Here is an 18,649-nt window from a genome sequence, read left to right on the forward strand (position 1 = left end):
CTCCTCTCTCTCTCTCCCAACTTTTCCATCGCCTTCTAGACAGTCTCTGGCTCTTCAGAGAGAGTGTGGGGAGCTGGCACAGGACGTACTGGACTGGGGACATGCACTTCAGGACAAGTGTGCTGCAGTATTCTCATCGCTACCACCTCTCTCTGGAATCTTTCATCGAATTCCTCCTCCGACTCCCATACAGGCTCTGGCACTCTCTGCTCGACCGCCAGCTCTATGTGCCCCTCCCAATAATCTTGGCGTTTCTTTGGCAGCAGACTGACGACACGCTCCTCGTGGCGAGTGCGAGGAACCAGCACAGGACATACCGGGCTGAGGAGGCGCACTGGAGATCTGGTGCGTGGAGCTGTCACATATGGCACCGGACTGATGACCCGCTCTTCAGCTTGAGTTGCCGCATACTTCTAGCCAACTCCATTCTCCGGAATCATTCCTCACACTGTTCCATTGACTCCCATTCGGGCTCTGGCATTATCCTTGGGTCGACTGACCACTTCTCTATCGTCTGCTCCATGTGCTCTGGCTCTCCCCGCAGCTCAGCCAGCCAGCCACCCCTTGCGCCCCCAAAAAAAAAATATTGGGGTTGTCCTTGGGCTTTCTGTGGACACGAACCCTGGCGTCGTTGCTCTCCTCCATTATTACCTTCCATCTGCCGCCAAGGAAGGGTCTCGCATCCACCCAACACTTCTTCCCATGTCTAAAACTCCTTTACCTCGTGGATACGCTGCTTGGTCCTCTTTTGGTGGGATATTCTGTCACGGCTGTCGTAAGAACGGGATCAAGGCGCAGCGGATGTTGAGTTCCACATATTTCATTCAAAGAGAAACTTAAACAAAATACATTAATAAACTAACAACTAAACGTGACTACATTGGTGCACAAACACAAAACGATATCCCACAAACACAGGTGGGAAAATATCTACTTAAATATGATCCCCAATTAGAGACAACGATTACCAGCTGCCTCTAATTGGGAATCATACAAAAACACCAACATAGAAAATATAAACTAGAACACAACATAGAAATTATAAACTAGAATACCCTCTAGTCACGCCCTGACCTACTACACCATAGAGAGACAAGGGCTCTCTATGGTCACTGCGTGACAATAAAGCTGGTTGAGAGAATGCCAAGAGTGTGTAAAGCTGTCATTTATCTAACCTTTATTGAACTAGGCAAGTCAGTTAAGAACAAATTCTTATGAACAATGACGGCCTACTGTATATTTTGATTTGTTTAACACTGTTACTACATGATTCCATATGTGTTATTTCACAGTTTTGATGTCTTCACTATTATACCACAATGAAGAAATTAGTACAAATAAAGAAACCCTTGAAAGAGTAGGTGTCCAAACTTTTGACTGGTACTGTAGTTGTGGTGGCAGCTGTAGAGAAGTACTTGGGTGTACGATATTTAACGTCAGAGGAGTTAGAGGGTGTGTTGAGTGGTGGTGTTCTGTCCTTTCAGGATGTTGGCCTGAGGTAGGACTAGATAGGTTTAAACAGTGGAGTAGGGTGGTGGGTTTTTAATGAGTGTAGGTTTAGATGATGGTAGTCTATTTGTTGATTTATTTCCCTTTTTCCAAGCAAAGTATAAGAAAATTATACTCCAGGCTAGTTGGTGGCGGTAATGCAACATTTATTGGACGCCAACTGCAGATAAACCATCGAAGAAAAAGCCAATCCCAAAAAAGAAGCAAAAGAACACCAACTGACCCACATTGTGGATGGAGTGAGGAAGCCCACTCCATCCATTCTATAGGTTTTTGATGAAGTTATCCTGTGAGAGCCTTCGTTCCCCAACCCATGCAGTGTGAGAAATGCAAAATATATGGTCATGTTTCAAGTATATGTAGATGGGAGGGGTATCATGTGCCAGCTGCAATTGTGGTGGTAAATGCTGCAATTGTGGTGGTGAACATGCAACTGAATTTCTGAAGTGTCCTTTTAGAATGAAGGAATCGGAGATATCAAGAATAAGAGCTGTCCAGTATGTTTCCTATCCGGAGGCAGTGAGAAGAGTGGAAGAAAGGAGTGAAGTTGAAATAATGGCAGAAGGAGTAGACACCAGAAAATATTCCATGTCAACAGGGGAATCCTGACATGTTGCATGTTTAGGTGAACTTTGTTGCATTGGTTGTCAACTGCACAGTGCAAACCGAGGAAATCTGAGAAAATAGGCATCGTTGTGAGTGCGGATTAGTTTTTTGGGGCATTTAAAAACAAAAGTGTATTTTGTATGATGTCGGGTTCCCCACACCCTGAAATTGATTATTTTGTTTTGTTGTCGTTTCAACACCCCGTACAGTGGGTGGCAGCAATAAACCAATAAGTGTTTGAGAGGAACCTCATGAGGGAAGTGGCAGGATATGATTGGGGGTCGGATAGACAAACACTGTTTATGTTGTATATGTTCAGGTCATCTTTGGATTATAGGTGCTTTGTATATGCATCGGCAGCCAAAATGGTACTACAGCGCCTGGATAGGATACAGTCAAGGGCCCTGAAATTGTGTGTGGGTGCCTTCAGGATGACACCTGCTAAGGCATTGAAGGTGGATAGTGAGGAACTGCCACTAAACTTGAATTAGCTTACTGGGCGAGGTTGAAAGGGAGTTCAGAAGGACATCCTGAGGTCATGGAAACTGGGGAATGCTGGGAGTGAGGAGTGGTAAGCAGAGGTTGTATGTGTGGACAACTGCTTAGAAAGTGGTATACAATAGACTTGGGGAGAGAGAGAGGGTCAGCAATTGCATTGGGGAACGTTTCGCCGTGGCTGTTTCCGAAACCAAGTGTAAATGTGGATATGATTGAGGGTTGGACATAATGGGGTGAGGATGTGAGCCGGTGTGTGGAGAGATATATAGAGAATCGGTCTTATTTGATTGTAAGGATATATACAGATGGTTCAAAGGATCCAGTCAGTGGTAGAGTGGGGGGCAGGGGTGTACAGTATATCCTAGAATTCAATGTTAGAGTAAGTAAGCTGTTAACTAATTATGTGTCAGTTTATGCGACCAAGTAGATAGCCGTGATTATAGGTTTGTGATGGATGGAAGAGGTGAAACCACTTGTTTGATCTGCTCTGATTCGGCTGCAGTGTTGAGTAGTGTGAAGACGGGGAGGTTGGGTAGGTGACACTTGTTTGTGGAGATGGTGCTGCTAATGGGATTGGAGAGGATGGGAGTGGTGGTAAACTTTTGCTGGGTTCCCGCCCATGTGGGTGTGGAGGGTAATGAGAAGGCTGCTGTGGTGGTTAAGAGAGGTGAGGAGAGAGGGGGTAGATATTCAGGTACTGCTGGGCCGCAAGGAAGTCAAGTCTGATCTGGGCAAAAGGGCTCGATCTTTAGCAAAAGGGAATGGGATGCTAGTAGTAAGGGGAGGAAATTTTATTGCGTGCAACGGTCAGTTAAGGAAGAGGTCTGGACCAGGGGATGTAGGAACAAAACAAGCAAAAGTTGCAGTAGAAGACAAGGACCGGTCCAATAATGCATTTCTTATTGGACTGTGTTTTGTGGACAAGGAGATTAATTTGGGAAATCCATTTGTAATATCGAGGACTGTGAAGAAAGCAGGTGACTAGAAGCAGCCTTGTTTTTTTGTGTCGATGAAGAACAGAGGAAGCGTGCACTGGATCTGGCAAAATTGTCCTTGTCAGAAGTAATGTATTGATCTTCGGAGCAGGGAGCCTGCAGAAGGCTTTATATCTGGAGTCTTGTTGAATATAGATGAGGAGTACCTTAGTCAGAAAATCCCAGGAGTGGTCAGTGCATGTCGCCTGACCCATATGGTAAATGGAAGAAAGGAGAAAAGCCTATCAATATTATTGCTGTTTGAGGAGACTCTATCTGAATGTGTGAAGCTTGGATGTGTGAGGTGTGCGGTCAGAGCATTTGTGTCCAAACCATTACAGTGTGGGAATTGTAAAGGATATGGTCATGTGTCAAATGTTTGAAGACTGGGGAAGTACTGTATTTCTAGAATCTGTAATTGGAAAATGTTGCAACCGTGGTGAGGATCATACTCCAAAAACGTTTAGTGCCTTTTTAGGGTGAAGGAGGTTGAGGTGTCAAGGATTAGGGCTGTGGAGCAGATCTCCTATGTGGAGGCGGTGAAGAGTCAGAGAGGCAACAGTGTTGAAGATATGGCAGTGGATGCATTGCAACCAGTTGCTAGTGTTTTAAGGCAAATCGAGTGATCTGGATACACTCATTGTGAAGAAAGTGGATTTTGTGTGGTCAATTTCTTTTTCGAAAGATTGTATGATATTTCATACGGCCCTAGCCCTCACTCTCCGATCCAACAGGTCCCAGATGTGCTGAATGAGATTGAGATCCGGGCTCTTCGCTGGCCATGGCAGAACACTGACATTCCTTGCAGGAAATCACGCACAGAACGAGCAGTATGGCTGGTGGCATTGTCATGCTGGAGGGTCATGTCAGGATGCAGAAAGGGTACCACATGAGGGAGGAGGATGTCTTCCCTGCAACGCACAGCGTTGAGGTTGCAGGCAATGACAACAAGCTCAGTCCGATGATGCTGTGACACACCACCCCAGACCATGACAGACCCTCCACCTCCAAATCGATCCCACGCCAGAGTACAGGCCTGGGTGTAACGGTCATTCCTTCGGCGATAAACACGAATCCGACCATCACCCTTGGTGAGACAAAAGCGCAACTTGTCAGTGAAGAGCACTTTTTGCCAGTCCTGTCTGGTCCAGTGGAGGAGGGTTTGTGCCCATAGGTGACGTTGTTGCTGATGATGTCTGGTGAGGACCTGCCTTACAACAGGCCTATAAGCCCTCAGTCCAGCCTCTCTCAGCCTATTGCGGACAGTCTGAGCACTGATGGAGGGAGTGTGCGTTCCTGGTGTAACTCGGGCAGCTGTTGTTGCCATCCTGTACCTGTCCCGCAGGTGTGATGTTTGGATGTACCGATCCTGTGCAGGTGTTGTTACATGTGGTCTGCCACTGAGAGGATGATCAGCTGTCCGTCCTGTCTCAGGCTTCGCACAGTATGGACATTGCAATTTATTACCCTGGCCACATCTGCAGTCCTCATGCCTCCTTGCAGCATGCCTAAAGCATGTTCACGCAGATGAGCAGGGACCCCGGGCATTTTTATTTTGGTGTTCTTTGGAGTCAATAGAAAAGCCTCTTTAGTTTCCTAAGTTTTCATAACTGTGACCTTAATTGCCTACCGTCTGTAAGCTGTTAGTGTCTTAATGACCGTTCCACAGGTGCATGTTCATTAGTTGTTTATGGTTCATTGAACAAGCATGGGAAACCGTGTTTAACCCCTTTACAATGTAGTTATTTGGATTTTTACGAATTATCTTTGAAAGACAGGGTCCTGAAAAAGGGACGTTTCTTTTTTTTGCTGAGTTTACCATAGAAGCAGCTCCACTCAGTATTATATTTTCCATAGATATTTTACTTTAGCTAGCTAAACATTTTGTTGAGACTTTGGGCATGCCACACCAGAACTCTGTTTGACAGGTTGTCTGCAACACAACAAATAAGGATACTTAATTGTGCAATCGTCACACTAGTCTATTAGCTACATTAGCGATAACATTCCGAGATGGATAGTGAAGTTCAGAGAGATGGCAGGGTTCTTGGCATAACAGATGATGCTTGGAGGGAAGACTGTCTAACTTATGAAGATGTCACTATCCCATTGGTAAGGAAAGCCTTTCAACAGTTACGTGTCTGGTAAGGTTTAGTTAGCTAACGCGTTACATATGTAGCTCAATGATTCATGAATAGCTAGCATAGCTATACAAGTCATACACCAGTTTTTATTATTTGTTCCTCAATCCAAATTACTGATGGCCAGTTATAAAGACTTGCCTGCCTAGGCTACTATAAACCCCCAAAGTATATTTTGGACTTCCTACCTAAAGCTTATACTAGGGGCACTGTAGCTAATGTTTCATGGACAACTGGTAACTGCCAAAATAAAAGGAAACACCAACAGTGTCTTACATTATTAGGGCATTGGTCCACCACGAGCCGCCAGAGAAGCTTCAATGCACTTTGGCATAGATTCTACAAGTGTCTGGAACTCTATTGGAGGGATGCAACACCATTCTTCCATGAGAATTTCAATCATTGTGTTTTGTTTATGGTGGAAACCACTGTCTCAGGCACCACTCCAGAATCTCCCATAAGTGTTAAATTGGTTTGAGATCTGGGGTGTATTCATAAGGTCTTGCAATGGAGACCGTTTTACTGTTCAGAACCAAATGGAACAAAACGTGGAGGGAATTTGACCAATAGAAATTATCGTTTTCATTGCAAAATGTTTTCCATTTGGAGTAAATGTTTTTTTTTTTTTGCAAAAGACTAAACGTTTTGCAACAGAATCGGCGTAATGAATACACTTATGGTGACACACTCCCTTTAATAAACCCCCTATGCTCCTTTGAGGCCCCTCTTTCAAAAGTCAAGCCACTGAGCTTGTCAAGCCATGGTAGCCAAAATAATTGGCAACTGGGCATTTTTATATGGGATGTTTTAATTGCTTAATTAATTCAGGAACCACACCTGTGTGGAAGGACCTACTTTCAGTATACTTTGTAGCCCTCATTTACTCAAGTGTTTTCTTTATTTTGGCAGTTACCTGTATAAACAGCTAGTTTAGTTCATTTTTAAAGATTTGTACCTTACCTTTACTTCAGCTCTGCATTGCTAAATATGTAGCTACAGTTCCCTGTGTGGATATCTTCCTTACAGGGTACTAGTGTAGGTAGCTAAGAATTTAACTAGTGTTTGACAACGTTGTGCCGCTGGAGGTTCGAGCCCTGCTTGGCTGCAAATGGAGGCATTATTCAGACTAGCCCTCAAGCACGATTGACCTTACATTTAATCCACAAATTGCCTAACAGATGCATATTACCAGTGTCTTCTCTCCCTGTTGGTACCCAATAGAGCAAATGCCATTATTTACCTTTATTTAACCAGGCAAGTCAGTTAAGAACAAATTCTTATTTTCAATGACGGCCTAGGAACAGTGGGTTAACTGCCTGTTCAGGGGCAGAACGACAGATTTGTACCTTGTCAGCTCGGGGATTTGAACTTGCAACCTTCCGGTTACTAGTCCAACACTAACCACTAGGCTACCCTGGCATGAGTCCTTTCTTACCTGCTTTCAGAAATCAGTTCATGAATAAAGTGCCTTTTAGGAATGTCTGATACTCATACTACTGTATAAGCCTGGACAATACTACTAGTTTGCGCTCGTGTGGTTAAGGCTTTTTTTACTTCCCTCCTGCAGAGTGAACTGCCTGAAGCTGAGCAAGACAATGGAGGATCAACAGAGTTGGTGAAAGAACAAGAAATTAAGTGGTCAGATTTAGCCCTTCAGATCCTGCACAAGAATACAACCAACACTGAGACTTAGCTACTCCTTAAATCAAGGGTGAGCAATTCCAGACCTCGAGGGCCTGATTGGTGTCACAGTTTTTTCCCAGCTAACACAACTGACTCCAAAAATCACCGAATCATGATCTTCAGTTTATAATGCAATTTTATTCATCAGCTGTGTTTGCTAGGGATGGAGAAAAAGTGACCCCAATCAGGCCCTCGGAGTTGCCTAACTCTGCCGTAAATGGATGCTGTGCCTTTTCCAATGTACCCGTGGTTGAACAGTTGTCTGTTTTCTGTATTGTCAAAATAAAAAATAAATTTATTTATGTAGTATTTTGTCATTCATGTCGAACGACCCACTTAAACCCATAATTAAACCCATAATTTCTTTCAGTTCAATAATCAAACCTGGATTGCGGCATCCCTGGACTATTTTTAGATTTTCTTCTTGACCTGACAGAAATAAATGTATTGTAAATGGAGTATAATGATGCAAAATAAACAGAAAATATAATTGTATACATCCACCCTCCAGTCAAAGGCAATGCATATTACAAGTGTGACAAATACAGGTGGCAAATACATAGGCATACCTTTGTAATTGGCTCCTTGCCTCTGGCATCAAACAGGGAAAATGCAATTACTGGTAGGTTCACAGAAATCTGTATGCCAACACAGCATTTAAGTGTTTATCATTAGTTCTACAGCCAAGACATACCAGGGAGCTTTTTGTTATGTGACATAGGCTCACAGGAATACATAATCTCCATCAAAAGTAGCATTGAACGTTCTACACTGCGATATTGGGAAAGGGGCTTATCTTGTCAGTTGTACAACTGAATGTGTGTTCCGCATTTAACCCAACCCCTCTGAATCAGAGGTGCGGGGGGCTGCCTTAATCGACATCCACGTCTTCGGTGCCCGGGGAACAGTGGGTTAACTGCCTTGCTCAGGGGCAGAACGACAGCTCTTTACCTTGTCAACTCGGGGATTCAATTCAGCAACCTTTCGGTTACTGGCCCAACACTCTAACAACTAGGTTACCTGGCACCCTACTGACAACATAGACACATGCTGAGTTATTTCCTGAACAATTTATTTTTGCTATATTCAACAATATAATACTCCATTTACTGACACAGATGTTTTCACATTCAAACACATTGTTTAGCCATTTACTGTGCCCCATAACAAAAGAGAGACAGGAATATTCAGTTTGTATCCATTTGAACATGTAGGGGAAAAGAGAACACCGTCACAAGCCAATGGGGGTTGCAACATATGGTCAAAGGCAATGTTCTTTCAAATTTATTCAGGCACAGTAATTTTCCGGTCTGCTGAGCGGCAAACTTGACAGAAAATTCAGTGAACTTACAGCAAGCGTTTATTGTGAACACTGAGGCTGTACCCCCTTTAAGTTAGTTTTAACTGTAGCCATGTAGGCTACTATGGTTATTTGATCATAATGTAGGCCCACCGTACCATCAAAAACAGAGAAAATGCATCCCATAACATTTTAACATGGAAATAGCTGTTCTATCATTAAGCCTACAGTAGCAGCAAATGTGTAGTGTTCAATGTAGGCTTATATTCCATGAGACTTTTGAAAGAAAAAAAATGCAGGGCTTGACTACCTGTTAATTTTATTTTTTTATTGAACCTTTATTTAACTTCATCCACTTGTCCTTTTATACAAGGTCGTGACTGAAAATGGTGTTGTTTGATGCAAGAAACCAAAATGAAATGCATTATTATTATTACAGAGAATCAGACAAATTATGCTGCCCTCTGCCTATTGGCTACTTAGTGTCACGCCCTGGCCTCAGTATTCTGTGTTTTCTTTATTATTGTGGTTAGGCCAGGGTGTGACATGGGTGATTATGTGTTGTCTTGTCTAGGGGTTTTGTAGATTGATGGGGTTGTGTTCAGTGTAGTATTCTAGGAAAGTCCATGGTTGCCTAGAGTGGTTCTCAATCAGAGGCAGGTGTTTATCGTTGTCTCTGATTGTGAACCATATTTAGGCAGCCATATTCTTTGGGTATTTTGTGGGTGATTGCTCCTGTCTCTGTGTTTTACACCAGTTAGGACAGTTTTGTTTTTACCACGTTTTCTTATTTTGTATATTGTTCACGTTATGTTTATTAAAGATGTTCAACCATAACCACGCTACATTTTGGTCCTCCTCTCCTTCCCAGGAAGAAAACCGTTACACTCTTGTAAGACTCTTGTAGGAAGCAATCATTCCCCTATTGCTGACGACAAAAGACATTTAACTGGGCTAATAACTCACTAACAAGCAAAGGATACGAACGAAATGCGCACACGTGACTACATGCAGCTCTCGCTTTGATCTAAAAACAAGCGCATCTACTCACGACCGCTCATGCTGTAAACACAATCCAATTCAAAGTAAATGGCACAGATGTATGGTAATTTTCTATTTGCATATAGACCTACTGCAGCTCTGATTGTTTATGCCGCACTGGTCTGTGTAGAGTACAGGCTGAGTAGTGCGTGTCAATGCAATAGAATCCTACTCGGATGCATTCTGCCTACAACAAAATCTCTTGCATAGTTATTTTGTTTCGGTCTGCTGTATTGAAAGTGGCTAATATTGCGTTGATTCGATCACAATTGCCACAGTAAAGAGAAACGTTAAGTGTTAACATGGAAAACTCTAGAACAGTGGTCACCAACCTTTTCTGAGTCAAAATGCAATCCGAGATCTACAGATATTTTGTTGCATGACTTAAACGTACACCTATGCAACATTAACCAATTAAAAACAGTACTGTAGCAATGAGGTTTGTGCAGTAAGCTATAGGCCCAATACATTGTCACTGTGTAACAGTACAACTGCATATTAGTTACGCTTGAATTGCCTTGCCAATGCATTGTTGTTCGTGACACTTTTTTTATATTATATTTAATAAAAAAAAAAATTGAGGTAGGCTATAATCACACTGGTAATATATCTGTTGTTGTATTACTTGTGAGGCACAGCTGAGTGAGCATATATTTAAATATTTTGCTGGGCTGATGGTGCTCGCATCTGATGGTCAATTTTAACTGAGGGAGAGCAGCAGATTTCAGGTCCGCCTCTCACCACCCTCTGCTCTCCCTTTCCTCCACTGACCAAAAAGGGACACCGTCTTCCAGCCGATGGTGAAACTCGAGTCACATCGCATTATTTCTGCCTCATGCACAAATTCATGTTGTTACCCCTATGAGAAAAGTTAAATATTATTCGATATTAAAACACCCAAGCCGCTAATAATAACGCAATCCTATAGATACACTTTCCTAATCATTCATTATTGCTGCAGTGCTTGTTTTAACTTGTTTTAAATAGGAAGAACACGCATTTTATGGTTCATAAAAGTGTTGAATACAAAGTGTTGACAGTGCTGAGTAAGAACTTAAACATGAACTCACTCATAAAAACAGCCGCTCTTTACTGTATTCGTTGACAGTCTCTAGTTTTGGTTTTAAACGTTTTGAAATCTCACAGTATCAATTTTGCTTTTTTAAAACGCCTTCTACCTTACTGCAGACACCGTAATCTGAGCCACCCGATTGGCCAGCGGTAGTTTTATAGTGCTCTCTGGACCCGCCAGAAAGGCAGAGTTTGCACCTTCACACACATGAAATGGTTCAACATGGTAACAATTCGCCTACCCGACGGGCAGGGCAGTTGAATCGGGTGTGCCAACAGCCCGAGACGAATAATACACATTTGTAAATAAACACAAGGGTTAACGTTTTTCTTTTTACGTAAATGTTTGGCAATTGACTAGGAATGCTTTGGAGATCGACGTGACCACTTCTCTAGAAAGTTGGGTGAAATTCAATCTCGTGCTTCTCTCTGTGGGTTGATATTTCCCATAGGACGGCGCATTGTCATTGTAAAATAAGAATTTGTGCTCTATCCAACAGCTCGCCAGTGTTGCCAATTTAGCGACTTTGTCTCTATATTTAGCGAGTATTCAGACCCCTCTAGAGACACTGTTACGGATACCAGTATCCTGTGTGTTTGTATCCTGTGTTCTTTTCTCTCCTTCTCCCCTCACAGGTGAAAATCATCATTCCCCAATCAGTCACCAATCCAATCATCAATCAGAAGACACTACTCCTCCTGTTTCCTACCCTATCACAGTTCCTTTCCCTTGGTTTAAAAACCCTGTCAGTTGTTTGCTCTAAAGCGCAATTTCTCTGTAAATGCCATGTCTGTAGGTCTCTGTGTTTCACGCTCTCTTTGTGTATTAACCTCTCTTTTGTTTGAGCACCTCCATAGCACTTTGTCCTCACCTGTGAGTATAGTTTCTGGTTATGGTGTTTGTTTGCTGGTGGGGAAAAGGGGAAACAAGACTAGTCGCCCGTGGGCATACACTACCCGTAGGTAGACTTTGTTAAATACATTAGTTAGAACTGGGCGGACCACCCACTGTATTTTTGGTTAGTTAGTTAGCTGTTGTTAAAGTAGACTAGTTTAGGTGTGTTTTTGAATACTTATTGTTTCTTTCCTTGGGTCCAGCTCAGCCCCTTTTCCTGCTCCCACCCCCATTACCGTGTGTTTTCAAATAAACCTGGAGTTTGACGGTAGATTTCAGTTGTCGTGGTTATTTCGTACACTTTGTCACCTATAATTTGCATGAGTTATGTTACGCGTCTCATTACCACCCCCCCCCTAGACTGTTGGGCCAAAAGGGATTCGTAACAGACACACACAAAAAAAATCGACGGGACAAATCTAGTGACCTTTTTCTGGTGTCATTGGAGACTGACGAAAGCACTTATCGTTCTTACTTTTCTCAACGAGCAGCGGGTGCTGCCGTGGGCCCCACCCTGTCCCAAAGCACTCAAAGGCGGCAAATTAATTGCGCATGCGGGAAGCTGCCGCTGGCTAATGTAAAATGTTCTTTGTCTAAAATAAATCACTGCATTTGACTCACACAGCCTCAGTCACTTACTCACCTTGTCCACTGTGTGTGTGCCTCTGTGACATAAGCTAAACATCTAGCTGGCTAGCTCATGTCTGTCTAAATTGTACACTTAATACAGAAAGGCGTGGGAATCAAACCCTGACTTCAAAGGCTGGTGGAAGCCGTTTATTGATGATACACGGACATACTGCCTGTATAAGGCTTATTTCTACACCAAACTTAGTGATGTAAAAAAACACATGACAACTCAGACAGTCAAAAGGCAAAGCCTTATAACAGTTCCACCCAAAACAAGCTGCAATTTATGGTTTAAAAAAATTTACTCTGCAAAAAAGGCTGAGGCCACCATGGCATTCATTGGCTATTGCTGAACACGGTTCCATGTTGGCATGTGATCACATCGGAGAAGCATGTAGAGCTGCTTTCTCAGACTCCACTGCTGCTAACCACTTCAAAGTGCACAAATTATTAATGGTGTTCAAGCATCATACTTTCTGAAAAAGTTGGTCGCAGATGTGGGTGATGTAAGTGTTTCTAAGTACCTGGAGGTAGTGACACCAAGCAGACAATTGTATCAACATTTCTGGGGCTTGAGTTGGAGGGAGGATGCCAAATGTATAGCCCGTGCTGTTGTGGCTTTCCTCGAAGTGTTGTCTTAAAGAGAAACTTCTGTGGATAGGGACCGACAATGCCTCTTATGGGGATTAACAATGGGGTCCATAAAGTGCTGAAAGAGGAGTATGGCCTCAAATATCTGGTTCTTATTTGCTGTGTGTGCCACTCTCTGCAGCTTGCTGTAAGTCGTGCTTCCAATGACACCATCCCCCGTAGTGTGGAGTACTTGGTACGAGAGACTTATAACTGGTTCAGTGTCTCCAAAGCGCAGGGGGGCCTACAAGGCCATATATGAGACCAACTTTGGGGAGAAACCTTTACAGATAACCAAGGTGTGTGCCACACGTTGGCTCTCCATTGAACCCGCGGTTTCATGCATTTTGAACCAGTGGGAGGAGCTTAGGCTGCATTTCGCAGTCACCAAGTCCAGTGAACACTGCTACATGGCTGAGGTTTATACTCCATGTACAGTGATCCTCAAAACATATTGTATCTGACTTTTTTGAAGTCAGTGCTGTGTGAGATACAGTTGGCCATCAAGGCTTTTGAGGGAGAGCAAGTAGATCCTCTTAAGCTACTTGACAGCTTGGTTAGCCTGATCAAGTCTGAGCAGCAGGGTGCTGAATCCACTGGCAAATGTTGATGTACTCAAAGGGCCAATAGATGGATACCTAAGTCCCAAACCGTACCATGGTTACCTTTTTGAGTCAAAGGCAGCTGAGCTCCACCTTGCGCCTGAGGAAGAAAACAATGTCCGAAAGCGGTGTGTAGACTTCACCATCTCCTTCACTAATGAGTTGAGGGTGAGACTGCCAGACAACATCAAAGCATTGCAGTATGTGTCAGTTTTCAATGTGGAGGAAACTCTAAAGCGCGATAAGAGCCCTGGAGAAATAGAAAGAATAGCCAAGCTCCTTGGCTACTCCCCTGCAGAGATAGACAAGATTGTCCAGCAATGGCATGCCATCCATCTTAGTAAATGGAATGAGACAAAAAACACACTGGGCTTCTGGAGTGAGATTTGGAAGTTCAGGGTTGCAGCTGATATCAACCCATTTCAAGAACTTGCCATGGCTGCTGTGTTTGTGTTGTCCTTGCCACACTCAAATGCTGAAGTCGAGAGTCTTCAGCCAGATGAGTGTGGTAAAAAGCAAACTTAGAAATCAGATGTCCTTGCAGACCCTTAACTCCATCCTGTACATTCAATATGGACTGAAGCTGTCTGGTGAGGCTTGCTATGAGCACCAGCTGCCTGATAATGTTTTGCACCTCATTTGCATATCACATCCTTACTCATTTGAGTTAGCTCCCTCAGTTGCTGGACCTGTCATAGAGAGAGAGCCTTGACCAAAATGACGATGACCCACTCTTTCTGTGAGCCAACACAGCCTGTGTGTGTTGGAGGGGAGTCTGGAAAAAAACAATTAACCTGAATTAGGGCCAGACTAGTTACCATAATTTTCTCAGATTGCCATTGACAGTTGTTTCTATTGTCTCTTTTTGGTCCATTTAGATGGTTAATGTAGATTGCATACAAAAAAAAATGTTATGGTTAAAAATATTGTTTTACTGTGACTTGTTGTAGGCTCCTTAGTGGACCATAAGGTTAAAAACCAAACTAAATAACAAAAAAATAAAATAAAAAACTATAACTCCTCCAGCGTGTCTCTTTTGGGTCACTTTTGCCAGTCCCAAGCCCAGATAAGAGGGTTGGAATTGTGACATTTTCCTTACTGAGGAGTCGGCAACACTGCAGCAGATACAGTGCGGGTATAGTCAACTACATGATTAGATTATTATGAACAAAAGAGCGAGATTATTTTTATTTGTCAAACAGCAGCCAAGCATCATGTTACCAGAATAAGACCCTCAATATTGGAAAGAAACAAACTCACTGGACTTTCACCACCCTGTGAAGTTCATCATTTATTTGTAGCCTAATAAACTGCATGCTTTCCCGAGTTGTAGTGGGAGGCCCACACACACACCATATCACTGGGTGACTCCACATGTACTTCTAATGGTCATTCTATAAATATTTGTGCATAAAAAGGCACTTCCACTTCTCGCATAATTAATTTTACAAATACAACACACCTTGTCTAGTGTACTTTGTTTTGTCGACATTTGGAAAGTTTACCAACAAATTTGATGTTTCCATCAGTACGTTTATCCAACGTACTTTACTCACATAAAAAAGTTAAATGGAAACCTGGTTTAAGAACTGCATTTGAAATTGAATGAGATTCATCCGAATCCTCTGTCAATTTGACTGTCTGTTGACAAATTGCACTGAAAGCAGACAGTTGATTCCGGAAAGGTTATCCCACTTTTTTTCTTCTTCAAAATGATCCCAAACATTTATGCTTTAAAATGACTTTATGGTTTTCGACTCTGGGAACATATAAAACAATATTTTTCACATACTCTGAAAATGAGTATATACATTATTAAAAAATGTACTGTAGTGAATTCACTTGCTCGAGCTGAGCAAGCATTTCAATTTGTGTGAAGTGTTGTAGAATATCAGTTTCTTCGAAAGAACACATTTTTCATAACTTTATTAAGTTAGTCCATTGAAGTTCTTTGCAATTGGCAGAAAAAAACAAGTCTACAAAACAAAACACATTGTAAAATAATAATTATTTTACAGCTTCCAAGGTAACATTGTCATTCTCATAACCAATCGTTAGCCCATACATGAGCAGGAATGCTTTCACGATCAAAAAGACTGCCAAAATGTTTTGTCCCTCTTACAATGAAGAACACGCCTCTGTACCAAAAAATTCCATTAGATTTAAATTCACTCTGCTTTATAGCAAAAATACATAAAATCTAAGAATGGTACAGTCAGAGCAAATAAAATATGAACATAACCCTACTGTACTAGGTGAAAGTACCCTGTGTCGTTCTAGTACTCTTGGGCCCGACCCCAATTCAGAGATGTTTGAAGACTGAAACATATTGCACAGCCATGTGTACAGAGACAGGAGGGAGGTCACGATGATTTAAACAGATTTTCTCCCACAACAACTTGTACTGTAACATACAGAAAGTACAATGGATACAGTGGTACATAGAACTGTTCTGTAAGTGATTGAAGAGTACATGCATTTCTAAAATGCAAACCTTCATCCCTGTTGTGCTGGAAATCAAACAAAAAAAGATCTATTTTTACACATTTAATTTTTTTTGCAATTCTGGTTTCACATACCTTTTGTTTATAATATCATAAACATTTCTATGATCTGCCACCATTTCAATGAGTCATGACCACGTGGTTTCTTAGAACAATTGAAGAAATTATGGTTAATTCAGTACATTCTGTAAAAAGTATTTTATAATTAGATTTTTACAATTCATAAAAAATACAGGGAAGAAAAACAATGTGAAACGGTCCAACAACAGTCCACTGTCCTGCAGAGGCTGTGGAACTTTGAATCTCGAGTTGAGTCACTTATTTGCTTCCTAAAACCTGGGCAAAAGTTTGTTTGACACATTTTTCTCACGTCTCTTCTTCATTCTGCATGTATTTCTGTCTCGGGCCTCTGCAGGGCCAGTTCAGCTGGGATGAAGGCACCCTGGCCCAAGGCAGTGGAGTACGATCTGTTGCTGTGGCTGGCCGTGAAGCCAGGGTTGGTGGGGAAAGAGCCCGAGGAGCCCCCACAGGGGTTTTGCATGGGGGCCTGTGGCTGAGGTAATGCTGCTGGGTGGTAGTCATCCATGTTGTCGTAGTGGGACTGCACCGTCATGGTGCTGTGTCTCTGCTGCCCACCGTGGGGCTGGTATGAGTATTCTCTGTCTGACTTGGGCATGGCGGCTTGGCTGTAGTGCTGCTGCTGCTCTCGGACGCATTGCGACCGCTCAGGCTTTGGAGGGGCCTGCGCTTTGACGGGGGCCGACTGTTGTTGCTGGTCATTTTTGTCCTGGTAACCAACGGGTGTTTTGGCCCTGTTCGGATGCCGGTCTGGATCGGACAGTTGGTAGCGAGGTTGGAAGCTCCGAGCTCCATCCCCTGGGTCGTGTCGACTGGGGTCCTGCTGATGGGACTGGTTGCGGGGTGGGTGTTGGACTTGGTGCGAGTGGGAGGCCTGGCAGGTCCTGGAGCTGCTTTGTTTGTCCCCAGTGGCGGTACCCTGACAGTGGTTCTCTGTCTCCATGTACATGAGGACGTCAGGGTCTGTCACCAAGTGTCGGGGAGCGTGCTGGGAGCCTGGCGGTACGCCGCAACACCCATCTTTACTCTCGGCAGACATCAGCACGGATTTGCTGGGGTCTGACTTACTGCGCAGGTGTAGGGTTTTGTACCCCTCCAGGTCGCCAGGCATGAACAGGCCTAAGTTGTCATACTGAGACATGACAGGACCCCTGACCGTCTGCCTTGCCCGGCTCTCCCTGCGGATGGAATGCATCCGGAGCCTTTCCGAATCCTCGGGGTCCCAAGCAAAGTAGAAGGCGGCTCCCTTGGAGCCGTGGCCCGGGGGCACATCTCTGCTGAACAAGCTTTGCTCCTTTCCAGGTGGAAGGACAGGGCGGGACAGGTAGTGGTAGCCGCCTGCCTTGCCCCCCGACCGGCTGAGGGTGGGCCCCAGGTCCCGGCTGCTGAACGAGTGTAAGTGCCGCAGCCGGATGGTCCCATAGGGGTCCACATCGTAGTAAGGGGTGTCCAGCGGGTTGGCACCAGGCGAATAGGGGCCGTAACGGTACTGCACCCGGCCATTCTCAAAGTAAGGCTGGAGCTGGGTGACGTGGTAGTCGGCCTGAGAGAACTGTTGCGGCTGCTGCTGATAGGCCTTGCACTGGTAGAAGGGCCGCTGGTAGTACAAGAGCTCGTCGTCCGGAGGAACCTCGGTCCGCTGGATGGGCACTGAACGAATGTTTGAGGGCACATGTAGCGAGTGCACCCTGCGGATGGCGGAGTAGACTGGGGCTCCCTCCATGGGACCATAGCCTGGGCTGGGGGAGATGTATTCGCCCCTCCTGGGGGGCCCGCGGTGCTTCATAGACTGGTGGTAGGACCTGGAGTGAGCATGGGTGTTGTAGCGGTGGTCCGTGCGGGTACTGTAAGGTATCTGAGGCTCCGACTTGGACACGTAGGAGAGGTGTGACGGAACACTGTCTGGCCGGTAGTGGTATGAAGGTTTCCCCACGGGAATGGCCCGTTGGTGGTAGTAGGCCTCCTTAGGAGGCTCCAGTAAGGCAGCCTCTCCCTTGGTGTGGTAGAGGTAGGCTGACTGGTGGGTGGAAGACTTTAGCGCGGGAGGATGGGTGAGGGCCTCTTCAGGGGTGGAGGCCTCTGCCAGGATGTTGTGGAAGATGGCAGGGTTGGTAGCCTCTGTGTGGCTGAGCACAGCAGTTGCCAGTTTGCTCTCAATGGAGCGGACGGGAGGCGTTGGCGGTGTTGGCCCATGGGCATGATGGCGGGTCGCAGGCTCCATGCGGGGCTCTACTGGCTTTATGGCCTCCCATGGTCTCTCCACTTGCTCGGCTGGGGTGGGGGCCACTCTGGTGTTAGGCTGGGGATGGGGCTGTGACTGGGCCTGTGGGTGAGGATGGGACTGTATATGAGGCTGTGATTTAGGAGGAGGCTGAGGCTGCAGAACTGCCACTGGCTGCTTCAAAGGTTTTGGAAGAGTTGGCGACCAGACGCTATCATTTACATGGACCTGAAAATGAACCAAAAACAATTCCAGTTGGCTATATA

General features: G+C 44.3%; 2 protein-coding genes across 5 annotated transcripts in view; one reads left to right on the forward strand and one right to left on the reverse strand.

Moving 5' to 3' along the window:
• Positions 1 to 5,600: 5,600 nt before the first annotated feature.
• LOC135549222 (anaphase-promoting complex subunit 13-like) lies at positions 5,601 to 7,421 on the forward strand. The gene is made up of 2 exons (XM_064979250.1): positions 5,601 to 5,699; positions 7,296 to 7,421. The coding sequence occupies exons 1-2, from the start codon at positions 5,601 to 5,603 to the stop codon at positions 7,419 to 7,421; spliced, it is 225 nt and encodes a 74-aa protein (XP_064835322.1).
• An 8,070-nt stretch (positions 7,422 to 15,491) lies between these two features.
• LOC135550803 (rho GTPase-activating protein 32-like) overlaps positions 15,492 to 18,649 on the reverse strand; it is a 242,205-nt gene continuing 239,047 nt past the window's right edge. For all 4 annotated transcript variants that reach the window (XM_064981925.1, XM_064981926.1, XM_064981927.1 and 1 more), the window contains one exon: positions 15,492 to 18,611. In XM_064981925.1, coding sequence (XP_064837997.1) covers positions 16,464 to 18,611 — 2,148 coding nt within the window. In that variant the 3' untranslated portion in view covers positions 15,492 to 16,463. The remainder of the gene's footprint in view (positions 18,612 to 18,649) is intronic.

The sequence above is a fragment of the Oncorhynchus masou genome, chromosome 12, assembly GCF_036934945.1.
Source record: "Oncorhynchus masou masou isolate Uvic2021 chromosome 12, UVic_Omas_1.1, whole genome shotgun sequence".
NCBI lineage: Eukaryota > Metazoa > Chordata > Actinopteri > Salmoniformes > Salmonidae > Oncorhynchus > Oncorhynchus masou.

Excerpts from the sequence above, each read along its gene's own strand:
- LOC135549222 (XM_064979250.1), top strand. The coding sequence starts at position 5,601 with ATGGATAGTGAAGTTCAGAGAGATGGCAGGGTTCTTGGCATAACAGAT. Across the intron at positions 5,700-7,295 it reads AAGATGTCACTATCCCATTG|AGTGAACTGCCTGAAGCTGA; the intron begins GTAAGGAAAGCC and ends TCCCTCCTGCAG.